This window comes from Nicotiana tabacum, chromosome 2 (assembly GCF_000715075.1).
Source record: "Nicotiana tabacum cultivar K326 chromosome 2, ASM71507v2, whole genome shotgun sequence".
In the NCBI taxonomy this organism is placed as follows: Eukaryota; Viridiplantae; Streptophyta; class Magnoliopsida; order Solanales; family Solanaceae; genus Nicotiana; species Nicotiana tabacum.
Genome location: NC_134081.1, coordinates 10,453,281 through 10,479,890, shown reverse-complemented (window position 1 = coordinate 10,479,890; position 26,610 = coordinate 10,453,281). Strand labels below are relative to the sequence as shown.

General features: G+C 36.4%; 1 protein-coding gene and 1 long non-coding RNA gene across 6 annotated transcripts; both read left to right on the top strand.

Annotated features, from left to right (window-relative positions):
• Nucleotides 1-10,649: 10,649 nt before the first annotated feature.
• On the top strand, nucleotides 10,650-19,728 carry LOC107761491 (ethylene-insensitive protein 2.1-like). 5 transcript variants are annotated; one of them, XM_075230546.1, is made up of 10 exons: nucleotides 10,800-11,009; nucleotides 11,545-11,584; nucleotides 11,747-11,834; nucleotides 11,976-12,688; nucleotides 14,054-14,140; nucleotides 14,228-14,338; nucleotides 14,464-14,676; nucleotides 15,529-15,714; nucleotides 15,813-18,539; nucleotides 19,052-19,728. In XM_075230546.1, exons 4-10 carry the CDS (start codon nucleotides 12,437-12,439, stop codon nucleotides 19,442-19,444), a joined length of 3,969 nt encoding a protein of 1,322 aa, XP_075086647.1. In that variant the 5' UTR covers nucleotides 10,800-11,009; nucleotides 11,545-11,584; nucleotides 11,747-11,834; nucleotides 11,976-12,436; the 3' UTR covers nucleotides 19,445-19,728. The 5 variants fall into 5 exon arrangements, with proteins under 5 accessions (XP_075086641.1, XP_075086653.1, XP_075086644.1 ...); XM_075230543.1 differs by lacking the exon at nucleotides 11,545-11,584 and having other exon boundaries at nucleotides 10,799-11,009; XM_075230549.1 differs by lacking the exon at nucleotides 11,747-11,834 and having other exon boundaries at nucleotides 10,825-11,009.
• Nucleotides 19,729-20,773: 1,045 nt separating this feature from the next.
• LOC107761477 (uncharacterized) lies at nucleotides 20,774-21,955 on the top strand. Its single transcript, XR_001642604.2, has 2 exons — nucleotides 20,774-20,923; nucleotides 21,656-21,955. It is a non-coding gene; the product is annotated as an uncharacterized LOC107761477 (long non-coding RNA).
• The last annotated feature ends 4,655 nt before the right edge of the window (nucleotides 21,956-26,610 follow it).

Here is a 26,610-nt window from a genome sequence, read left to right as displayed (position 1 = left end):
TAAGGACCCACAGGATTATCTTGACCACTGCCATGAGGTGCTGCGGAACATGGGAATAGTTGAAAGCAACGAGGTCGATTTTGCTGTATTTTAGATGACTGGTTCCGCCAAGAGGTGGTGGAGAGAATATATGCTGACCAGACCAGCTGGGTTGCATGCACTTACTTGGGATCTGTTCTCACAACTATTTCTGGAGAAGTTTATTCCTATTACACTGAGTGAGGAATACCGCAGGCAGTTTGAGCGTCTCCACCAGGGTAGTATGTCTGTTACCCAGTATGAGACTTGATTTGTGGACTTAGCACGTCATGCCATCGTCTTGCTTCATACTGAAAAAGAGAGATTGAGGAGATTTATTGATGGACTCACTTATACTATCAGACTTCAGATGGCCAAGGAGACATGGAGTGATATTTCCTTCTAGACAACTATGAATATTGTTAGGCAGATTGAGTTAGTTCATGCTCAGGAGAAAGGGCCAATATCAGATAAGAGGCCCTGTCATTCCGGTAATTTCAACGATGCCTCATCTGGAGGCAGGGGTACTTATGGTAGGGGTCATCCTCCCAGACCATTTTATTCAGCACTTCAGGCATCTCGCGGTTCTTCAGAGAGTCATGGCCCTATTATGCCTTACTCTGGGATGCCAACATTTAGTGCACATTCAGCTCTTATCAGTACACCACCGCTCCAGATTCACTATAGTGGTTATCCGGCCCGATCAGGTCAGCTTCAGCAGCTACATCAGCAAGATGGGTGTTATGAGTATTGGAACATTGGTCGCATCAAGAGATATTGCCCTAGGTTGTCGAGCAATAAATGTCAGCAGAATTCTCGTGCCATCATACCAGCACTGATTGCTCCACCGCCCGCCCAGCCAGCTAGAGGCAAGGGTCAGACAGCTAGAGGTGGAGCTCAGGTTGTTAGAGGTAGAGGCCAGCCAGTTAGAGGCCGTCCCAAATATGCAGCTCTGAGTGGTGGGGCCCAACCCTGATTTTATGCTTTTCCAGCTAGGCATGAGGCCGAGTCATATGATGCCGTGATCACAAGTATTATTCTAGTTTGCCATAGATATGCTTCCATTCTATTTGAACCAGGATCTACTTATTCCTATGTGTCCTCCTATTTTGCTTCATATTTGGTTGTGCCTCGTGATTCTTTGAGTGTTTCTGTGTGTGTGTCCACACCGGTGGGAGATTTTGTTGTGGTATATCATGTTTATCGTTTGTGTATGGTTACAATTGGGAGTCTTGAGACCACCGTGGATCTCCTACTTCTTGATATGGTAGATTTTTATGTCATTTTGGGTATGGATTTTTTGTCACCTTATCATGCTATATTGGATTGTCACGCCAAAATGGTGATCTTAGCCATGCCGGGGTTACCTCGAATAGAGTGGAAAGGGACTCCTGGCCATTCTATCAGCAAGGTTATCTCTTATGTGAAAGCTGAGTGTATGGTCAAGAAGAGGTGTCTAGCTTATTTGGCATATATTCGCGATCCCAATGCGTTTGTTTCTTCTATGGATTCAGTCCTAGTTGTCCGTGAGTTTCCATATGTATTTCCTGCAGATTTGCCTGGGATGCTACCCGATAGAGATATTGATTTCTGTATTGATTTGACTCTGGGCACCTAACCCATTTCTATTCTACCATACCGTATGGCCCCGCCGGAACTAAAGGAATTGAAGGAATAATTACAAAACTTGCTTGACCAGGGATTCATTAGACCTAGCGTCTCTCCCTAGGGTGCACCAGTGTTATTTGTAAAGAAGAAAGATGGTTCAATGCGGATGTGTATAGACTATCGAAAGTTGAACAAGGCTACTATCAAGAACAAGTATCCATTGCCAAGAATTGATGACTTATTCGGTCAACTTCAGGGTACCAAGGTGTTTTCAAAGATCGATGTGAGGTATGGTTACCATCAGTTGAAGATTAGGGCATCCGATGTCCCTAAGATAGCTTTACGGACTCGGTATGGGCATTACGAATTCCTAGTGATATCATTTGGGCTGACAAATGCCCCGACGACATTTATGGATTTGATTAATCGGGTATTCAAGCCCTATTTTGATTCATTTGTGGTGGTATTCATTGATGATATCTCGATTTACTCCAGCAATCAAGAGGAACATGAGCAGCATCTTCGGATTGTGCTTCAGACTTTGAAGAATAATCAGTTATATGCCAAATTTTCGAAATGTGAAATTTGGTTAGATTCAGTTGCCTTTTGGGGCATGTTGTATAGGCAGAAGGCATAAAGGTGGATCCGAAGAAGATTGAGGCAGTTCATAATTTGCCTAGACCTACTTCAGCTACAGAGATCCGGAGTTTCCTGGGTTTGGCAGGTTATTATCGTCGGATTGTGGAAAGGTTTTCATCCATAACATCCTCATTGACCAAATTGACCTAGAAGGGTGCCCCATTCAGATGATTAGATGAGTATGAGTTGAGCTTTCAGAAGCTCAAGACTACTTTGACTATGACGTCAGTGTTGGTATTACCCACAAGTTCAGGATCTTATACGGTGTATTGTGATGCATCTTGCATTGGGCTTGGTGCAGTATTAATGCAAGATGGCAGGGTGATTGCATATGCGTCGCGGTAGTTGAAGGTTCATGAAAAGAATTATCAGTTCATGACATAGAATTGACAGCCATTGTACATGCGCTGAAGATTTGGAGGCACTACCTTTACGGTGTCTCGTGTGAGGTATTCACTAATCATCGTAGTCTACAATATCTGTTCAAATAAAAAGATCTCAATTTGAGGCAGAGAAGATGGTTGGAGCTGTTGAAAAACTATGGTATCACCATTTTGTATCACCCCGGAAAAGGCTAATGTTGTGGTCGGTGCTTTGAGTAGAAAGGTTGTGAGTATGGGCAGCCTTACGTATATTTCGGTTAGTGAGAGGCCGTTAGCTGCAGATGTTCAGACTTTGGCCAATCCGTTCGTGAGGTTAGATATTTCAGAGCCCAGTCGGGTTCTAGCTTGCACAGTCGCTCGGTCTTCTTTATATGAGCGTATCAGAGAGCGACAATATGATGATCCTCATTTGTTTGTCCTTAAGGACACGATACGACATAGTGGTGCCAAACAGGTTGTTGTGGGGGAAGATGGAGTTCTGCGGATGCAGAGTCGTATTTGTGTGCCTAATGTAGATGGGCTTCGTGAATTAATTCTTGAAGAGGCCAACAATTCCCGGTATTCTATTCATACAGGTACCGCCAAAATGTATCAAGATTTGTGGCAACATTATTGATGGAAGAGAATGACGAAGGATATAGTTTCATATGTAGCTCGGTGTTTAAATTATCAGCAAGTCAAGTACGAGCATTAGAGACCTAGTGGTCTGCTTCAGAAGTTAGAAATTCCTGAATGGAAGTGGGAGCATATCACTATGGATTTTTTTGTTGAGCTCCCATGAACTTAAAGGAAGTTCGTTGCAGTATGGGTCATTATGGACAGGTTGACCAAGTCAGCACATTTCATTCGAGTGGCAGTTACATATTCTTCAGAGCGGTTAGCTGAGATTTACATCCGTGAGATTGTCTGCCTTCACGGTATGCCAGTGTCTATTATTTCTGATCGAGGTACACAGTTCATCTCGCACTTATGGAGGGCTATACAACGTGAGTTAGGAAAGCGGTTTGAGTTGAGTAAAACATTTCATCCACAGACAGACAGACGGTTAGAGCGCACTATTCAGATATTGGAAGATATGTTTCACGCTTGTGTTATAGACTTTGGAGGTTCGTGGGATCAGTTCTTGCCACTTGTAGAGTTTGCCTATAATAACAACTACCAGTCGAGCATTTAAATGGCTCCATATGAAGCATTATATGGGAGGCGATGTTGTTCGCCGATTGGCTGGTTTGAACCGGAAGAGGCTCGGTTGTTAGGTACCGAATTTGGTATAGGATGCCTTGGATAAGGTCAAGATTATTCCGGATCGACTTCGCACATTCAGTCTAGGCAAAAGAGTTATGCTGACCGTAAAGTTCGTGACGTTGCATTCATGGCAGGAGAAAGAGTATTTCTCTGGGTTTCACCTATGAAAGGTGTAATGAGATTCGGAAAGAAGGGCAAGTTGAGCCCTAGGTATATCAAACCCTTTGAAATTCTTGATAGGGTGGGTGAAGTAGCCTACATGCTTGCACTACCACCTAGTTTATCAGTAGTTGATCCGGTGTTCCATGTGTCTATGCTCCGAAAATATCATGGTGATCCGTCCCATGTATTAGATTTCAGCTCAGTCCAATTGGACAAAGATTTGACTTAAGAAAAAGAGTCGGTAGCTATTTTAGCCCGGTATGTTCAACAGTTGAGGTCTAAGAGTTATCCTTCAGTTCGTGTGCAATGGAGAGGTCATCCGGTAGAAATATCTACATGGGAGTCCGAGTCGGACATGCGGAGTAGATACTTTTCACCAGCTCAAGTATTTTCTAATTCCGTTCTAGGACGAACGTTTATTTTAGAGGTGGAGAATGTGATGACCCAAAATATTATATTTAATATTAAACATTCATTTATATGTTCTGAGACCTTGAGTAGTACCTTTAAGCATTCCTCGACTTGTGTGAGTAATCCGTAAAAATTTTCGAAAAATTTTTATGTGAAAAATTGATAAAGATGTGAAATAGTGCTTTAAAACTCTCTTAAATTGACTTCGGTTAACATTTTGTGAAAACGGACCCGGATCAATATTTTGACAGTTCTGGTAGGTCCATATCGTGATTCGGGACTTGGGCGTATGCCCGAAATTTAATTTGGAGGTCCCTAGCTCGAGTTATAGCCAATTATTAAAAATTAGAAGTTTGAAAGCTTAAAGATTTCAAAGTTTGACCACAAATTGATTTTTATTGATATCATACTCAGATTTAGATTTCGAAAGTTAGAATAGCTCTGTTATGTCATTTGGGACTTACCTGCAAAATTTGAGGTGATTCCGGATTTATTTAATACGTTTCGGCAGAGGTTTTATGAAGTGAAAAGTTTGAAACTCATAAGTCTAAATCGAGGTGTGAATTATAATTTTGACGTTATTTGACGTGATTTGAAACCCCGAGTAAGTCCGTGTACTGTTATGGAACTTGTTGGAATATTCGGTCGAGGTTCTGAGAGGCTCGGGTGAGTTTCGGATGAATTCGAATAGTTTAGAGCATGCTGAAAGTAGTTGGTTCTTGGAAGAACCTGGTGTAATCGCACATGTGAAATCGTGACCGCAGGTGCACAGCCGCTTCTGTGAGAAGATGGTCACTTCTATGACCTGGGCACTGGCGAGTTGCATCACTTCTGCGAAGGAATGAGGCACAAATGCGTGACCGCTTTTGCGGAAGAGACCACTTCTACAGTCGTTTGGTCGCTTCTGCGACGTCGCAGGTGCGACATTGATGTCTGCAGATGCTAAATTTCGCCTGGCAGCCTCATTTCGCAAATGCCAGCTCGCAGATGCAAAAATATGTCCCCTGATGCGAAAATGCTGGACATAATGCTTAAAAATCGGGAGTTAGCCATTTTTACTCATTTTTGAGTTTTGAGTCTCGGATTTGGGCGATTCCAAAGGGGTTTTCACGACTTCGATTTGGGTAAGTGTTCTATACCTGAAAATGATTATATTTCATAAATTCATGTTTATATTCATCGTTTATTTTGGATTTAGATGGAAAAAAATTAAATTTTTTGTAAAACTTTCCAAACACAAGAATTTAGGATTTGAAGGTCTATTTGACATCGAAATTTGATAATTTCTGTATGGTTGGACTCATTTCGGAATGCGTGTTCGAATTTCGTAAGTTTTTTTGAGATTCGAGACGTGGGTCCCACTATTGATTTTTGAGATAAATTTCAGAATTTAATTCAGAAAATTAGAAATTCATATGAATCGTGTTGAGTATATTGAATTGTTTGTGACTAGATTTGAAGCTTTCAGACACTAATTCATGAGGCAAAAGTGTATTGGAATCTTGAGTTGGTTGCAAATCGAGGTAAGTGTCGTGGTTAACTTTGACTTGAGAAAATAGAACCCTTGAATTATTTGTTACGTGAATTTCATGTGTAACGACCAATAGGCGAGGTGACGAGTGCCTATACGTCGTCAAATTGATTGTTTGCATATTTATCTGAAAATCATAAATTATTTTAAATCATGAATTAATTATTATATTAATTATTTCTCTCATATTTATTGTCCAATATTATGTCTTGGATCCATGCTATAATTGGTACATGCTTACTTGAATTATGTGTCTTAATTGTTAATTGATATTTAGCATATTAAATTATTTATTTTCTCCCTGATTTCCACAATTAATTGTTACTTGTCATTACTTATTTCCTAAATAAACACTACTAAAAAATTAGGTTTTAGCGACGGACAAGTTTTGTAGCTAAGCAGAAAAATCTTTCGTTAATCTCATTTAGCGACGGATTATCAAAAACTTCTGCTAGCTACGAGCGTTTTAGCGACAGATTAGCGACGATTTTCGTAGCTAATTCCTATTTTTTTGTAGTGAAATCATAATTATTGTATGCTTTGTTGCCTAATAATTTCTTATTAAATGTGGTATTTATTGTAGTATTTTTACATTTAAGAGTTGTTTAATTAATTTGATGGTGCGGGTTGCATGCCACAACAGATTTATTTTAAGTTTATATTGTTAGAGCGGGTTGCACGCATCAACAGATTTATTGAAAGTTTATATTGTTGGAGCGGATTGCACGCCACAACAAAATTTAATTGAAAGATTATATTGTTGGATCGGGTTGCACGCCGCAACAGATTTTATTCTAAGTTTATATTGTTGGAGCGGGTTGCACGCCGCAACAGAAAATTAATTGAAAGTTTATGACTGTTGAATTAACTTCAATAATTGATATGATTTACCGGTTTTACTTATTTTCTTGTTATTATTATTATTATTATTATTATTATTATTATTATTATTATTATTATTATTATTATTATTATTATTATTATTATTATTATTGCGTACATGTTAATGTAAGCGACCTGCCTTAGCCTCGTCACTACTTCGTCGAGGTTAGGCTCGACACTTACAAAGTGCATGTGGTAGGTTATACTCATAATACACTCTGCACTTCTTGTGTAGATACCAGAGCTGGTCCCAGCAGCGTACTGTAGATTTGCTCGGATTCAGCTATCAAAGGGGACTTGAGGTATAGCTGCACAACGTTCGTATCTCTAAAGTCCCCTTCTACCCTATCTTGGCTGTGTGTTTTCTTTCAGACATCTTTATTTTTGTTCAGACCCTTGTTTGTATTATTCTAGAAGCTCGTGTACTTGTGACTCCAGTTATGAGATGATATTTAGATATCGTATTTATTTTGGTTTGTTCACCTAAATTCAGATATTATTTTAGTTGTTGATTTCATTACTATTTAAGTAAGATTAATTGTTAAAAATGATCAAATAATTCTAACGCTGGCTTGCCTAGCAAGTGAAATGTTAGGCGTCATCACGGTCCCGAATGTGAGAATTTCGGGTCGTGACAATTTTAATGCCAACATTTAAAATTGAAGTTCTAGGAGATTGAGTACTTTTGTGTAAATGAAAAAGGAAAAGTAATAGTTTGGCTAAAAGAAATGTCAAAGGCATTTCATTTTTTCGTATTTATTTTTGATTTGATCTCTTTTTTGTTGTTGGGAACACGTGGATCAATTTCTACAAATATAGACTATAAATACCTAAGGCGCCAAAATTAAACCACTTTTGTCAAGATATACTGGTGTTTTTGTAATTGTTACTGTTGTCAATGTTTACCCGAAAAATTTGATAACATTAAGGATACATGATGCCCTTTGATATAAATCGTATAGAGAGATAGCAATACGATTATTCTTGACTATGACAATGGGAATAATGAATCAGAAAGAACGAATAATATGAAGTAAAACAAGCACAAGGAGGTATCTTTTGTTCAAGTGTATTCAGTGTGTCCATAGCTTACAAGGATCCCCTTTTATAGTATAGGGTCATTACTTTATTTATAACAAAAAATAATAAAATAAAGCATATAGTGGAGGACCTATGATGATTTGTCTCTTCCTCAATTCCCGCAAAGATTCTCTCTCTTAATGCGATTGCAACGACTATTGTTTGTGAGCTCGAACTCATTACTGGGTCGAGCCCTTCGGTCTTGGCTCGAGTTCGACCTTCGGGATGGGCGTCGCGTATTTCCGACCTCGAAGCAATGCCTTGCGGATCGATTTGGTCACAGGTTCGATAAGGTTATCGAGCCGACTCCTCGAGCAGCCTTCGGACTCGAGGCTCGTTAGTACTGTCTTCGGGGAGCTCACTCCCAAAATCCCACTCCGACTTCTTACCACTTGAACTCGATCGAACGTAGAAAGGCCGAAATCTATTTCGACTATATACAATCAAGTTACTAAATAAACTTATTATTAATTTTGTTAAACATCGATAAGCTAAGAAGAGAAACAAATAAAACATTCCCTTATTCGGTAGAAAGGAATAAAAACTAAACAACTTTTGTCAAGATATATTGATACACTTTTAGTTTTTACTAAATTGAAGTCTCACATATTAGCATAAATGACAAAAGAAAAAGAATCATCTTAAATCAATTACGTTTAAGTCATGTAAAATCACAGCGGATTTAGGTCCAAATTATGAGGCGCGTGAACTGAGCCAAAGTGGGAGATGCAAGTTGGACCAAACTCAATAGATTTTGTTCAAATTTTATATTTATCTTAAAAATTTATTGAATATATATAAATTATTAATTTTAAACCTAGTAATTTAAAAATATTATAATTTCGAACCCACAAGCTTTAAATCACGGCTCCTCATCTAGTGAACCCATGGTCTTTCTGCAAAATAAGGTATTTTATATACATATTTTCTGGAACTGATATAATATTATTTGATGAATGATGCACTTCGTTAAATGTTGAGTTATTTGTCAAAGGAAAAAAATGATCAATTTTCATTTAATATTTGCTTTTTTCTCCTTTTTTTTCTTTTTTTAGTGGTGCACCCATGTCCTAAAAATCTTAAATCTGACTTTATAAAATTTGAATTAGAGAAATACATAAGATTTTTGTTTTTTGTCGATGAATGAGTAGCCAAAAAGAAACTACTTTTGTTTGACCCTAGCAAATAGTTACTCCCTCCGGTCCATAATAAGTGACCATTTTACCTTTTTATATTGGTCCAAAATAAGTACCCATTTACATAATTAAGAAGGAATTAATTTTATTTTTCAAAATTTACCCTTATTTACATATTTCAATGTGTCAAGGTAATAATTAGTTAATGTTAATTTAGTAAATATATCTTTTTTTTACTAGGAGTTCATATTTTCTTAATGGGTGTGCCAAAGGTAAAATAATCAGTTATTGTGGACCGAAGGGAGCATCGTACTTCATAGCTATAGGTTTACTAGGTATTTAACTCTTCTTAAGTTTGCTGCAGTACATATTTCGACAAACTGATATTTGGAGAAAAATAAAATAGGATTTTCCACCAATTTCAGATATAAAAAGGTGATATTCAACGAGAAATAAATTTCGTGTTCCTTTAGTCGATTAAATTAATTTTGTTTATAAATGCACCAAAGCACTCGTCTTCATCTTTCACCGTCATTTATTTTGATGAGAATAAAAGTGATGGAACAACATTATATTATCCTCATTACATATGAACTTCTAAGTTAAAAGCATGCATTTTAAAACTAATTGACAAGATCATTATAAAATCACGGACTTTGCACGTGCAAAATATGTAACCATGATTAAAAGAAAACTGACTTGATTAAGATCTAACTGCGAGACATAGTCATATACTTGATAACTACTAGCTATTTCAGTTTTCATACTTATTTATTTTGGTGAGATCACATTGTTATATATATATACAAATTGAAATATGGAGAAAAGTAAATAGAAATTTTCACCAGTTACAAATATAAACGAGTGATATCCAAAAAAAAATGAGCAAGTTTCGTTCGTTCTAAGCAAGTCAACAAAATAAAATTACTTTTGTTTGATATACTTATTCCTTTAGCTTTGATTGAACTAAGTTTTTCATCTCATCACACAATCAACTAAATAAAAGAACAAATTCTCCTACTAATTCAATCAATATTTATGATCTCATGTACAAATATACTTTTTTGAATTTTTTTTCTGGACGTAAGACTTTTTGTAAAAGTTGGAGAAAATGAAAAATCCTTTTGCTCTACATGACAAAAAGTTTTTGCATTCTATATATCACTAATACCTTTTACTTGTCATTACTAATATCATATTCTTAAAATCAAAACGAAGTAGTTTATGCTTACTTTTTTTTAATATAAAAGAAATGCAACTATCAAAAAATTTCTATTTAAGAGTCACAATAGTTTAATTAAAAATAAAGATAGAATGGATTAGTTCCTTTTAACTACACATTACTTCTTTGGCCTTCCAAGAACAAAAGTAATAATAAGGGTAAAGAGCTAACTTTGAAAAAAGCTTAACTACTACTAATATCTCCCAATTCATTGGCTAATGCTTTCCCAAAATTCAAAACAATTAGAATTAGAAAGTACATTAAAAGAAATTAAAAGATAAAGAAAAATGAAACTATCTTTTAGTTCACTCTTTTCTCTCTACATAGCTTTTGACTCATATTAGTGAAGTGAAACCCCCTCACCTTTTCTCTCTCCAAGATAGCTTTTACACCCCACCCACCCACGCACTCTACCCTACCCCTCCTCCCTTCAGCTTTTCCCCTAGTACATATAAATACAAGTATATATATACTTATATATTAGTTTCTCTTTCTATAGTCTCTCTCACAGCTCACACACCATAACTCCCCATCTCTCTAGGATATGTATTATGTACAGTGTTCCTCTTTATCTCAAAATAGGGGCTTCTTTTATTTTAGTATGATATTAGTGCTTCTTTTAAAAGCCTCTGATCTGAACTCTGAGCACTGAAATATAGAGAGAAAAGAAAGAAGACACCAGAAAAAGGAAGGTACTTAAAAAAAAATGGAAAACCCTAATGGTCTATAGCCACTTGTCTAAATTTTTGTGTGTCTTTTTACATGTATATATTACTATTATTTCTTTATTTTTTCAGTTATGGGTACTTGTAGTTATACCTATAGGGATTATCTGTTTTGAAATCTTGAAAAAAAAATGGTCTTTATTGGTCAAGTTCATTTCAGATCCGATGAAGAAGTAAATATTGAGTTTTTCAGCTGATTGTTTTGATTTCTTGTATTAGTTTCTCATTAAAAGGTTTGAAAAATCTTGTATTTTGGGTTCTTTTTTTTTTTTTTTGTGGGGGAGGAGATTTTTTTTTTTTTTTTTTTTGTATTAGATAAATTTGATTGTTTTTTGTTTCTGTAATGAAGATCTGAATGGTTGAAGTCAAGGTGTTTCTTTGCATTTTTCTTCTTTTCTTGAAAAAAAAAATAAGTAATAGTGTTTCTGAAGTCAAATTGAATCTTTTTTTATTTTTTTGGCTGCTCTCTTTTTATTTTAAAGCTTGTAATATCAAAATGCAGGAGAAACAATTAGCTTTAGATGCCAGGCTGTAACTGTATTGTACGTTTGCTTCCCTTCATTTTTTGGCAAGTTGACTTTTGTATACTTGTTATTAAGTTCTTTTTTTATCAATTTGAACTAAATTAATGCTGCTGGTTGGTTTGAGATCTCGGTGAAGGTCCTTTAGTCATATTTGTGTGATTCATGTTTCTTTCACTACAGGACACTGTGATGATGTATGAAGTTGTGAAAGATCCAATTTTGTTCTGTTGGGTAGTTAATTCACTTCAGCATTTTTGTCTTCTAACTGGTATTAAGCTTTGTACAGTTTTAATTCTGATAATAGTGCTTTCACCAGCTGTTTTTATGTTTGATTGTTGTGGTTGCCTTGTTTTGTTATATCTACAAATGTTGAACATTTGATTGAAGTTTTAATATTCCACTCATTCAGAAATCAGAATCAGCAATTGTGTTGTTGGTGAATGAGAAGGTGTTACTGCCGTGTACTTGTTTGGAGTTGGGTTATTTATTTAGTAGCTCGAAAAGACTATCATCGTAATAAGGCGGACTTGTCTAATTTATTGTTTGGAGTTGGTTGATTTAGCAACTCGAGAAGACTGTCATTGTAATAAGGCGCACTTGTCAAGTTCTTTGTGTCTATTGGTTTTGGGCGCGGATCTGCTCATAACTCTCTAGAGATTACGAGGGGTTTGGTATCCAGTTTTATCCATGCTACATTGAGCTACGGTCAACAGTTGCAGCTGCAATTGGTACATAGAAAAGCTGTGAGGGTGGAGCTTCACTGGTTGGCATTGTAATTATTTAGCTTGTTCATGTCAAACTGGTTGCTTTGTAATGTGGTAATGCTAGTTGACTGTGATCTCTGGGCTTGCTAACTCTTTAAAAAAAATTATGGAATCTGAAACTCTGATTATAGATAATAGGCAGCCCAGCATGCTTCAACGGATACTTTCTGCTTCTGCGCCAATGCTGCTGATTGCAATTGGCTATGTTGATCCCGGGAAATGGGCTGCAATGGTTGATGGAGGAGCCCGATTTGGGTTTGATTTAATCATGCTAGTACTCATGTTCAATTTTGCTGCAATTCTGTGCCAGTATCTGTCAGCTTGTATAGCCTTGGTTACAGACCGAAATCTTGCCCAGGTAGCGTTTTTTCCATTGGAATTTTACTATTGATTGCAGTGTCTACCTAGTGATGGATCTTAGTGACGTTAGACATGAATGCTTGTTGATTTTTCTGCTCTTTTATGCTTATCTGGAACACCCGTAGATGCGATCAAGAATTGCGTCTTGTTTCTGTGTATGGACATCTAGATCTAGTGTTGTTTTGACATTTTTGGAGACCCGTCAGAGGTCCTTAACCCCCGGGAGAATATATTTACAGCTGATATCAGAAGCAGTGTTATTAAAGCCATCGCTTTGTCCCTTAAAGCATCATGGAAAGATAACTTTTAACAGTAAATAAAGGGTTAATCGCTTTATGGGTGAAGCCATGCGCTCCACAAAAGTGTTCGCTTGAGATAATGACGCACAAAGTGGCTAACCAGAAGCAGATGGTTCTTTGAATCTCAACTTCGGAGAGTCGGATTAATGTCAACATTATTGTATATTGGATTCCGAATTTAGTTATTTTTGTTACTATTTGATTAAAGTACTAAATTCATATATAGTTTGTCCCACATTTGTTGTGAGATATGGAATTGGTCTCCTTATATGGTCTTGGACAATCATCACTCCATGAGCTAGCTTTAGGGATTGAGTTAGGCCCAATGTCTATTTTCTTACAGGGTATGAGTGCCAGACCCATCACAATTCTTAGTTTAGGGCCTCCATATTGACAAACTTAGGCTTTTTTATTTTGGGGTGGGTGGGTGGTGGTGGTGGTGTTAAGCTGTTCCACATAAGTTGTGAATTTGGAATTGGTCTCCTTATTTGGTCTTGGACAATTCTCTTCTCATGAGTTAGATTTTGGGGTTGAGTTAGGCGCCCAAGGTCTATTTCTTCACATATTGTGCAATTCACTTCGCGTTTTTCGCTTTACGCCCAAGGTCTATTTCTTCACATATTGTGCAATTCACTTTGCATTTTTCGCTTTAAGCTCCGTTGACCTTGTCTTTTTTTTTTTGTTTGTTTTGTGTTGTTGCGCTTTTCGCATTTAAGAACACTGATCACCTGCGTGCAAAAGATAATGCCACGATAACAAGCTCCATTCTGTGGTAGAGTCTTAGAAGTTGGCAAACACTATTGAGCGGACAATACTGGAATGATCATGTGACTTGACCAGTTTTAAGCCATTCCTTTGGCAACTCTAGCTATTCAGTTTGTCTCTCTTCCATCATTCAATATACTGGTTAAGAATGCTTATAACAAAACTTGCATTGTTGTACACCTTTTATTTTAAGTTTCTTGTGACAGAGCTGAAGTTTCATCTCCTACTTAAATTGTTAGCTTGTAATTCACATTACCAATGTTGTGTAATAACTTTGTTGTCCTTGATGGTGTCAAAAGATTTGCAGTGAAGAATATGACAAAGTTACGTGCATATTCCTAGGAATTCAAGCTGAGGTTTCGATGATTGCTTTGGACCTCACAATGGTAGTTTCACTATTTCATTTTTTGTATACTCTAGGTTTCTTCTGAGATTATGACTTTTCAAGCGCATTAAAATACTTGATTCGATAGGTTTTGGGCACTGCACATGGGCTTAATGTTGTCTTTGGAGTTGACCTGTTTAGCTGTGTTTTTCTAACGGCAACTGGTGCCATTTTGTTTCCACTGCTTGCTTCTCTCTTGGTAAGTCTTTCTAGTTACCATTCTTGTGGACTTTCTGTTATTTGGCATCTATGAATTATCTCAAATTCTTGTCTTTTCATTCCAGCATCCATGAATAATAATGATGTCAAAAAAACTTTTTATAGGACAATGGCAGTGCAAAATTCTTATGTATTGGCTGGGGAAGCTCTATACTACTCTCTTATGTTTTTGGAGTGGTTATAAGTCAACCTGAAAGTCCGTTCTCCATTGGTGGGATGCTGAAGAAGTTCAGTGGAGAGAGTGCATTTGCATTGATGAGTCTACTTGGAGCAAGTATTATGCCTCACAATTTTTACCTTCATTCTTCTATTGTACAGGTACCCTTCTCTCTCTCCCTCTCCCTCTCTCTCTCTCTATGCTAGCAGGGTAGGTGGCTCATTGTTGTGTGCTAGTGCATGCTCACACGTCTGTAACTTGGATTTCAAATAGTTAAGCTAACTATTTCCATTCGAGATTGGGCCTTGATAAATCTTTTACTCAACAAACGAGAACGCTAGCCCCAGATGGAAGAATTTGGCATGCATCTGACGATTTGTTTACTGTTCTTTAACATGCAAATTCTATATTTGCTTCAATCTTGTGGTTGTCGTTTATGAATCCTAAACTTATACTGCTCATCCTTGGGATTTAAGATGGCATGAATGTTCAGTTCAGTTGCTTAGATTGATTCCTTTAAGAGATAAATCTGTTGAAGCTTTGAAGTAATCCGTGTTTCTGAAGCCTCTGTTGTTGTTGAGCTTTTTGTGCTAGGGATCAAATAAATTTTGGCTGGATGAGTTTATTTCTTTATGATAAAGCAAACTGGACTATCACAAAATGAGAGTTTTTTTTGTCCTTTTTTCCGTTATGGTTGGGGTGGGGGAAGTGAGAAGGATATAAAACAGGCTCAAATGCTCAATGATGTGTCTTCGACGGCCGTGCATGTGGTTTTTTGGTGCAGCCAAAATAATTTCCATGTTTCTAGCACATTTAATTTTGGATATTGTGATATGACAAATTTTTAGAACTTTCTGTGTTTTTATGTTATTAGATGGTTACATTTAGTCTCAGTAATTGTCAGTCTAGAAATGATCCTTAACTCTACATCATATTGATCTTAGCTACTTGTGTTGGTGAGGTCAATACTAGACTATCTTGTGTTTACCTCTATATATAAATTCTTTTTGCAGCAAGGTAAGGAATCAACAGAACTTTCCAGGGGAGCTCTGTGTCAGGACCATTTTTTTGCTATTGTTTTCATATTCAGTGGCGTTTTCCTGGTCAACTATGCCGTGATGAATTCAGCAGCCAACGTGTCTTATAGTACTGGCCTTTTATTGCTGACATTTCAGGACGCATTATCATTGCTCGATCAGGTTGGATTGAATCAGCGAAAGATGGTTATGAGCTAGCTATGTATATTGTATAAAGTGGGGGCTTTTTAAATGTAACAAGTTTTTGAATATTGACACAGGTGTTCAGAAGTTCAGTAGCACCATTCACCATAATGCTGGTTACGTTTATTTCCAATCAGATTACAGCACTAAATTGGGATCTTGGTAGACAACCAGTTGTGCATGACTTATTTGGAATGGATATCCCAGGCTGGCTACACCATGTGACAATTAGAGTAATTTCTATTGTTCCGGCCCTTTATTGTGTATGGAATTCAGGAGCGGAAGGCCTATATCAGCTACTAATATTCACACAGGTTGTGGTTGCTCTTGTTCTTCCGTCTTCTGTCATACCCCTGTTCAGAGTTGCTTCTTCCAGATCAATAATGGGTATCCACAAAATTTCTCAGTTAATGGAGTTTTTATCTCTTGGCACATTTATCGGCTTACTTGGCCTAAAGCTTATATTTGTCATAGAGATGATATTTGGAAATAGTGATTGGGTTAATAATTTGAAGTGGAATATTGGGAGTAGTGTGTCTATACCATATGTTTTTCTCCTCATTGCGGCCTCTTTATCTCTTTGTCTGATGCTGTGGTTAGCAGTTACTCCACTGAAATCTGCAAGTTCCAGGTTTGATGCTCAGGCATTTCTGCATTCACCTATGCCCGAGTCATATCTGGAGCGTAATCAACTTGATACGAGTGATTCTACCTTTGGTCTAGAAAGGTCTGCTCAAAAGCAAGAAGCTGTATTTCATGCGGAAAAATCCTTGGTTGGCCATCCAGATCTATCAACTCCAATTCCTGATCAAATCTTGCCGGAGTCACTCTTGGATTATGAGAAGGACCCTCACTTGGCTACTATTGATGAGAGCAAAACTGAAACAACATTTTCAGCTCCTCTCAGTCATCCTGAAGTATCTGCACCAGCAGGAGAAACTGCCGCAGCAAAAAGTGTTTGTAATGAGGTGTCTGGTGTTGAATCTGTGGATACCAGCGTCTTCAGTACCACCGATGAATCTGTGGATGTCGTAGAGAAGACACTCAGAATTGAAGGGGACATGGCCAATGACAAGGATGATGAAGGAGATTCGTGGGAGCCCGATAAAGGAGTATCTGAGAACAACACCCAATCTTTTATTTCTGATGGTCCGGGATCATTCAAGAGTCTTAGTGGCAAAGAGGACACAGGGAGTGGTACCGGAAGTCTATCAAGATTAGCAGGTCTTGGTCGTGCAGCTAGGAGGCAGTTAACAATAGTTCTAGATGAGTTTTGGGGGCAGCTCTTTGATTACCATGGGGTGGCCACACCACAAGCAAAGTCCAAGAAACTGGATATAATACTTGGTCTGGATTCAAAGGTGGACCCAAAACCTGCCCCTGCGTCATTAAAAATGGAGAGCAGCAGGAGTGATTTTAATAATGTGTATATTCCATCTGGGAGTGCAAGGGTACCTGAGTCTTTGATCAACTCGAATATATACTCTTCGAAGCAGCAATTTGCATCGGGCAATGTGGACTCTGCTTATAGAATCCCCAAGGAGCCATCTTCATGGTCTAGCCATATGAAATTATTAGATGCGTATGTGCAAAGTTCCAACAGCAACATACTTGACTCAGGTGAGAGGCGCTATTCCAGTATGCGGATTCCGGCATCTTCTGCTGGCTATGATCAGCAGCCTGCTACTGTGCATGGATATCAGATTACTGCTTACCTTAATCAAATTGCTAAAGAAAGAGGATCTGACTACTTAAATGGGCAACTGGAGTCACCATCTCCTCGTTCTGTGTCATCATCAATGTCGTCAAACTATGCTGAACCATTTGCTCGTGCTTTGGGACAAAAACCTCAGAGTGGAGTGAGTAGTCGAGCGCCACCTGGTTTTGGAAATGTCCCTGTAGCCCGGAATAATTCCATGCAGCCTGTTAACACTCTCACTGACCTTAGCTCTACTGAAAATGCCGAGACCGTTGCTGGCACAGCCAACTCGAAGAAGTATTACAGCTTGCCTGATATATCAGGACGCTATGTTCCTCGCCAAGATTCTTCACTCTCGGATGGGAGAGCTCAATGGTACAATTCCATGGTATATGGACCATCTGTTGGTCGATCGACGTACGAACAAGCCTATATGACTGGTTCACTTAGGGCAGGTGGTCCTCAGAGATTTGAACATTCGCCATCTAAAGTCTGTAGAGATGCTTTCTCGTTGCAGTATAGCTCCTCCAATTCAGGGACTGGATCTGGATCTGGATCGCTGTGGTCTAGACAGCCTTTTGAGCAATTTGGTGTAGCTGGTAAGACGGATGTTGCTGCTAGCAGTGATCATGGAACTGTGCAGAGTTCATCTACTCAAGAGAGCACATCTACGGTCGACTTGGAAGCTAAGCTGCTTCAATCTTTCAGAAGTTGTATCGTCAAACTTTTGAAACTCGAAGGATCTGAGTGGTTATTTAGGCAAGATGATGGGGCTGACGAGGATCTTATTGATCGGATTGCTGCAAGAGAGAAATTTCTCTATGAGGCTGAAACTAGGGAGATAAGTAGATTGACCAACATTGGCGAATCACACTTCTCTTCCAACAGGAAACCTGGTTCTGGTTCTGCCCCAAAACCTGAAGAGATGGATTACACCAAGTTCTTGGTGATGTCAGTTCCTCACTGTGGGGAAGGTTGTGTTTGGAAAGTAGATCTCATTGTTAGCTTCGGTGTATGGTGCATTCACAGAATTCTCGAGCTTTCACTTATGGAAAGTAGGCCAGAGCTGTGGGGCAAATATACCTACGTTCTCAACCGTCTTCAGGTAAACCCTCATATTTCATGCTTTTTCATTTCTCATTTTATTGACACTTTGGCTGTGTTAAGTAACTTTTATCCAGTCAAGTGGGTAAGTTTTCTATTTTTTTGATTCTTTTTCCAATTATTTTATATTGAAAAGGAAACTTTAAGCATCTGGAAATGAAACATGCTCTTTGGTGTAATTTAAGGTTAACTTCTTGTTTCTTGAAAGAAACAAGCGGTAAAAGAATTTGAAAGACACCGTTGAAAACCGACCTCCCATTTCTCCATAGAACGAAATATTTAGATGTATTTAGTCAATAACTTTGTGATTGCTTTACGCTCATACTGAAAAAACTGCTTTACTCTTGGGGTATCTTGTTTGATTGACATATCATTTCTCGTAACTATATGAGGTGCTCTAATTAAGTTGGTCTTGGGAAATGTGTTACATTAATAAATGTCTTATTTGTGCCACTGGTCTTCGGGGATTTCTTGATCTTGTTATGCATCTAATGAAACATTTACCTACTCCAGGGCATAATAGATCTGGCATTTTCCAAGCCCCGTTCTCCGACTAGTCATTGTTTTTGTCTTCAAATTCCAATTGGTCGGCAGCAAAAATCAAGCCCCCCTCCAATTTCAAATGGAAGTCTGCCACCACAAGCAAAACAGGGGCGAGGAAAATGCACAACTGCACCGATGCTCTTAGATATGATCAAAGACGTGGAGATGGCAATCTCTTGTCGAAAGGGACGAACAGGCACTGCTGCAGGGGATGTTGCTTTTCCTAAAGGGAAAGAAAACTTGGCATCTGTCCTCAAACGCTATAAACGTCGACTATCTAATAAGCCAGTAGGAAACCAGGAGGCCGGTGGAGCTGGACCGCGCAAAGTAATGTCACCTTCAGCAGCCCCTTTCAGCTTGTAACACTTGTTTCTTGGTTCATAGCAGCTGACCGGTGATTACCACTTTTAGACTTGTGCTTAGTTGCTATGAATTTGCTCCTCTCTCTCTCTCTCTCTCTGTACTGTTCTTTCCCTCTCCCTCCCTTGTATTTCTCATGTGTATTTGAATCTTGCAGCTTATATTCACCAACACCCTTGTACCTCAAATCTTGTATACAAATAGGATAAGTTGTAACGAGGTTATGTAAAACTGCAGCGATAAAATGAAACGGGGATAAAAAGGCGGGAAAAGATGTTATTGCAAAATTGCAGTTTTCTCCCTTTTTACATAGTTGAAACTTAGACTTGACTGAGTTACTTTTAGTTCAAAAGCTTATTATATTAGGAGTACTTGGTATTTATGTGGTTGGAAAAATATTAGTTGCTGCAGATGGAATTTGCTGCCATGTTTAAGTACGTCAATTTGATGCTCCCAGTTACAGTTAGTCAAAATCTTACTAGTATTAGTTAAATTGCAGAGCCAGAGCAGAATTCAGTAATCAGTAGTATGTAAAACGCGGTAAAGCGTATGAATGATTGACAGGGAAAAGGATAATCATATTCCAATCAAACCTGGATTTTTTGTTATTTTTGCAGCATTTTGTTGCCAGCTCAATCAGTTATCTTAAAAATCTTGATTTCTTTTCGTCTTTGGTTGGTCAATTTGTCAATAAATTTGATACCAAGAATAATTGGCTGGTTGATTTGGACATTACAATTATCACTCTCAACTCTCAAGTCAAAAGGTAGACGCACTCGTGTTCCTGACGACATGCTTAGGTTGTGAAAAGCAAACATGAATTGGGGTTTCTTTTTCTTTTTCTTTTTGGAGTAAATGTTTTAGAAATTAAAGAGGACTCGCGAGATGTAAGTCAAATATATGCAAATTATCAAAAGTATCCTTTTAAATGAGTGGTCGTGAGAGTTCAGAATATTTTTTCCATTTTAAATTAGTAGTGGTACAACTTCTAGTAATAATTGATTATTAGTGAGGATAAATTGGGATTGTTAAAATTAAATTGTCCCATTTTTTATTTATATACAAAAAAAAGTATATCACATGGAATGGAATAACGGGATTAACAAGGAGCAAATCACGTCCAGTTGTATATGCACGTGAGATCATTTGAATCAATAACTTTCGACAGATATATTTATATATATAAAATTTAAATAAATATTAAATTTGAACCCATAATTTTAAATAGTATAATTGGTCGCGTGCAAAGTTAAACCCATTAAGTTGAACCGTGTATGGTTTTATCTCCTCTTTTTTTCTGTTTGCTTAATCACTCTCCACTTCTCCTATCTTTATGCAAAAAGAAGCTTCTTGAAAACACCATAAAAAGGGGAAGCTTCTCAAACTCTCTCTTCCCTCTCTGTACATATGATATGAGTTTTTGTTTTTGTTTGGTCAGAACTAAAGGGGAAATCCAATCCAAGTAGTTTTGCTCCACAAAAGGTATGTGAAAATATCCCTTCCTTCTTGGTCTATGAAAAATCACTGTTTCTTATAAAACTCATCTGTCCCAATTTATATAATTCATCAGATCAATGATACAAAAGATATTCAAATACCAAACTGACTTTTATATACATACTCCCCCACAAACTAGAAGAAGCTTGTGCGATAAATTCTTCCAATAATTTCGAGTTTGATCTGTTCAAGAAAGTGCGTACAATATTATTTGATATACTTTTCTTATTAGTAATATTTAAAAATAAAGTATATCTTTTTATATTTAGAAATAATTTAATTTTAAATTCTTTATTTTACCTTTTACGGGATTATTATAGTTATATTAATTTTTATGACTTGTTTTAGACTATAAATGTTAAAGCTTTTTTTCATTTCTTTCTTCAGCTTTATGCACAATAGTCAAGTATAAAATAAGATGGAAGGAGTATCTCTATTATGACTATATCAAACAAATCAAACCAAAAAATCTTACTTTTTAATGTTATGATAAATATGAGCCCAAATTGGTCTAAGCTTTTGGATGGGTTAATTTGGAATTTCTCAAATTAATTTGCCAATGAACATGTACCTAGCATTAAAAAAATATTAGATACATTAATTTTTATGGGCTAAATTTAACAACTACATTCAAGAGGATTTGTTTTGCATTTTTCAAAAATTTCCTCCTTATTTCTAATATATTTTTCCATTTTCTTGTGCCCTTTGATTGTACAGAGAAGATGGATGTAATTGTCATTTCATTGCCTTTGGTCATATTGGTATTGATCGTAGCCGTTGTTTGTTATCTATGTGGAAGATCGTGTTAATCAATAATACATGGATTATGAACCCTACGAAGAAGAAGAGGAAATTCAGAGAAAGTAGGAGTTAATCTTATTTAGTAATAATATGCATTGAAATTGAAAAGTTTATTTAAGCTTATTTGAAAGTAATGAGTTCTGAAATTTATTATATGTAAGTGAATTTCTCAACTAATATATATGATATGGATCAAAGTTATTGAGTTTTGTCTAACCTGTTCTTCCCATGCTAACTTTGTCCCTGCATTTAAGCTATTTATAGACCATCGTTTAAATTTGTTTTATACAAATCAATTTAATTGCGTTCCCCTAATATTTTTCTACGACCTTCTAATATAATCTGATAACATTCAACACGTGTTAAGATTTGATTTGTTGATATGGTAAGTCCATTTCTTACCAATACAATAGTAATTACTTCTGAATTTTTCGGTTGCCAGTTTAGATCTACTAGTGATCTGACGAAGTTATTTTTAGGTTGTAAAAAGCAAACAATAAAGATCTCTTTATCTTTTGTCGCTTTAGTTGAAATTATTGAGATCATTACCGGATATGATTGGTTGGTTGTCACCTTAGTGTATACTCTTTTTTTGATACTACTTTTTGGGTAAGCGCTTTGCCCGTGTAATAATGTGATTGGCTTGTAAAATAAAAATTAAAAAAATATAAGCTGCTAAAAAGACGAAAGTTGATCCCATTTAGCGATGAAATCTTGGCCATAGAAGTCCTCATATACATAATTGTGATTTATGAGGACTTTATGAGACAATAAGATTTCTCAAATAAAATAAATTTAGTCTTTTGGGAATAAAGATGTTGGCTTATAGCTCATAAAAAAATTGATAAGTAATAAAATTACTAATGTTGTCTATAAGTTGAATATATTTGTTTATTAAAATTAGGACACAAACGATGATATCTTTCTTCTTTCATTGGTCAACGAAGCAATTTATCTTGCTGAGCCTTAAGTTTTCTTTTTCTCATAAAAGGAAATATTTTATTTTGGTTCTTCATGCTTATAGCATGCGTGACCCTTGTATATTATGACTATTGCATACAAGTTCAAATATAAAAGGATTTAATATGCAAAATTTTAGTTTATTTTAAATTTCTAAATTTAAGAGAAATAATTTAATACTATTTTGTTCAATATGAAAGCTATTTTTAAAGGGTAAAAAAAACGAAAGATATTTCGCTAAAGAATTTTTTACTGTAGAAAATTATCATTTGTTGAAATAATTAGCAAAAGAAATAATGACAATTCGTTTAGAATAGAATTTGTCTATAAGTTCAATGCGTTTGACACAAAGATGATATCTTTCTTCTTTTATTAGTCAACTGAGCAAATAGTAATCTTGGTGAGCCTATGTTTTCTTTTTCTCATAGAAATATTATTTTCATTCTTACGTGAGCCCTATATATTATGACTAATTGCATAGGAGTTCAAAACATGGAAGGATTTAATATGGACTAAATTTTAGTTAATTTAAATTCCTAAAAATTTGGGAAAAACTTAAATTACTCTTTCGTCTAGTGTGAAATTTATTTTTAAATTGCAAAAAAGGCGAACGACATTTTGCTAAGGGTCTTCGTGCTTTTAATATAATAGAGATAATCGATGTTCAAGTCGAATTTGAACGAACTTTGACTAATTTCCATGGGTACCTGCTGTCTCACATTCAATTCTTTATCGTAAATTTCATATACTCCTTCCAGTTTAAAAAAGAACGAACCTTTTATTATTTGGGAGTCAAATAATTTTTTTAAGGATATCTTTTGCTAGTAGTTTTTAAATATTTTGAATTATTAATATTATTGTAACTTATAGTATATTTTATGTAGTTTTCTAATATTTAAATTTAATTTTTAAAAACCTAAAGAATCTATATTTAATTTTAAATAAAAAATTAGTAATTTGACCCTCATCTATGTTTAATTTTACATAAAAAATAATTAATTTGACCCTCATATTTTAAAAAATTCAAATAAATTAAAACAGAGGAGTACACAAAAATGAAAATTGATAATTTGTGTTATAAATATATTATATTATGGATGTTCATTTAGTACTCCGTTGTAAATAAGCTACCTGAAAAAACTTATCCATATGAGACTCCGCCGTAAATATGTTTATCTATTTAGTACTCTATTGGAAATAAGCCTTCTGAAGAAGCTTATCCTTTTGGTACTCCGTCATGGATAAATATTACCCACGGTAGAAGATTATCTATAACTGGTACAATGAGCTTATCCTTTCGGTACTCCATTATGGATAAATATTACCACGGTAGAAGATTATCTATATCTGGTACAATAGCAACTTACAAACAACTTACACAACAGCTTACACAACAGCTTGCAGAAGCAGCTTACACATCGGCTTGCAGTAGCAGCTTACACATCAGCTTCCTTTCTTCTATAAAAAGAGGAGATTTCAGTTCATTATGTACATCACTTTGAAATTGAATAATATATCAGTTGCTCTCTATACTTGTCTTTACTTTACAGTCTTTATTTTATAACACGTTATCAATACGAGACTCTGCCATCTCGAGCAAATACTTTAAAAGTATTAGAGGTACAGACTTTCTTTTTCTAAATAATGTCAAATCTTTCTAAACTTGAATATATCGGGCAAAAGCTACATGTCTTGGGTGCTTGATGCTGAAATTCATCTTGATGCGATGGGTCTGGCAGACACCATCAAGGACAAAAATCAAGCATCAAATCAAGGTTGTGCCAAAGCAATGATATTCCTATGCCATTGATAAGTGGGGATTTTGACTATTTATTAGCACCTTTTTGCTTTCGTTTTAGTCCAAAAACGTTTAATTGTGTTCCCAAAAACTGATGAAATATTCTTAATTGTAGGAATAGTGGAAAATGAGCCCCAAGATGAAATGCAACTCAAGAAGGAGCGATCTGAACTCAAGGACACAAGCAGGCACAGAAGCTCAGAAGTGCGGACCGCAGATTGTGAAGAAACTCCTATTAGAGACAAGTGCAAAGTGCGGTCCGCACATGACATGTGCGGCCGCAGAACCTGGGCAAGAGAAAAAGTTCAGAGAACTTGTATCTCAAGTTCAACAGAAGTGCGGACCGCATAATTATTGTGCGGCCGCAGAAGAACAGCTACGCGGCCGCAGTCACATTTGTGCCGTCCGCAGAAGAGCATTGTGTGACCACACTCAGAAATGCGCGGACTACAGAAGAGAGAAGTGCAGCCACAATTCAGAATTATACGGCCGCAGATTTCCATTCATGTCAGCCTGAAGCAAAGTGCGGACCGCACATGGAATTGTGCAGCCGCAGAACTTCCGAAAGGGCATTTTTGTCCGAAAATTCCAGCACTGTATAAATAGAAGAGTTTCACTTTTTAGGTCAAGTTTTGACATCAGCAGCTACAATAAACGTTTTCTTTTACTTTTTTTTTATTAGTTTTTGCTATTTTGAGCTTTTTGAATATTGTATTCATTATTTTAATTATCAATATGGGTTTAATTATCACTTCTTCTTTTTCTTCCAATTTAAGCATGAGTAGCTAGATTTTCACTAGGGTTGTCAACCAACCCTAGTGTGTAAACTTAATGGGTGTTTGATTTATTGTTTGTTTATGGTTGGGCGTTGATTATCTAGCCTAGTGTTTGCTTTTATGTGAAGAATTAGTAGTTGCAAACATTATTTCATGCCTATTTGACTTGGTCTCTACTTGATAAAGAGAGACTTAGTCTAGGAAAACTTGGTTAGCAAGAAATTGGGTCAATCGAGAGATTGATAAGACCAATTAAAGGGTTGAACCTAGAGATAGTAAAGCCCGACTTGAGCTTATCATCAATTATTTTGTTCAATATCCATTTGGACTTGAGAAAGCCAAATTGGACAAAATAACCCTCTGACCGAGAGGTATTGAGTGAGTACTTGGGTGTTGATAGCTATAATATACCCCGACCAATAAAACAAGCGTTAAAGTTTACAACTCATTAGGCGAACACCTAGGTGAAAGTCATAACCCTATGCCTTTTATATCATTTGAAAAACAACCAAAAATACTTTCCTAGTTTAAATTCTTAGTTTATAATATTAGTTTAAATTAGACCTATAAATAACCCAAGTTTGTGGAAGTGCAATTTGAGATAATTCAAACTCATACACTATAATATATATATCCCTAAGACCTATTCATAACTCCCTATGGAAAATCGATCCCGACTCTTTGATGGGTATTACTATTGCATCGACCGTTTTCATATCCTCAAATAAAGGAATGAAATTGGACGAGATCAGCCATCACCTTGATAAATGCTTGAAAATAGAATATCTCACTGTTAAAGATCCAGTCCTACTGTAAAATAATTTGAAAGATAGATATGACTATCTGAAGTTGGTCGTTCTTCCACAGACACGTTATGATTGGACTCATCTAAGGTTACAAGATTTTAAATCTATCAGTGAGTATAATTCTGCTATGTTCAAAATGTTTTCTCAATTAAAATTATGTGGTGATAATATTACTGATCATGATATGTTGGAGAAAACTTTCACCATTTTTCATGCCTCGATATGCTCCTGCAGCAGCAATATCGAGAGATGGGATTCAAAAAATATTATGAACTTATCTCACATCTTCTTATAGCCGAGCAACATAATGGGCTATTAATGAAAAATCATGAAAGCCCACCTACTGATTCTTATCCATTCCCTGAAGTGAATTAGACGAACTTCCACCAAGCTAAGCGTGGAAGAGGTCGTGGCCCCAGTCGTGGTCATGGCCGTGGTCGGGGAAGAAACTCTAATCATGGTAATAATAATGCACCAAAGAACTATTCTCACCACCAGTAGTGGAAAAGGAAGGAACAAAAGCATGAAGCG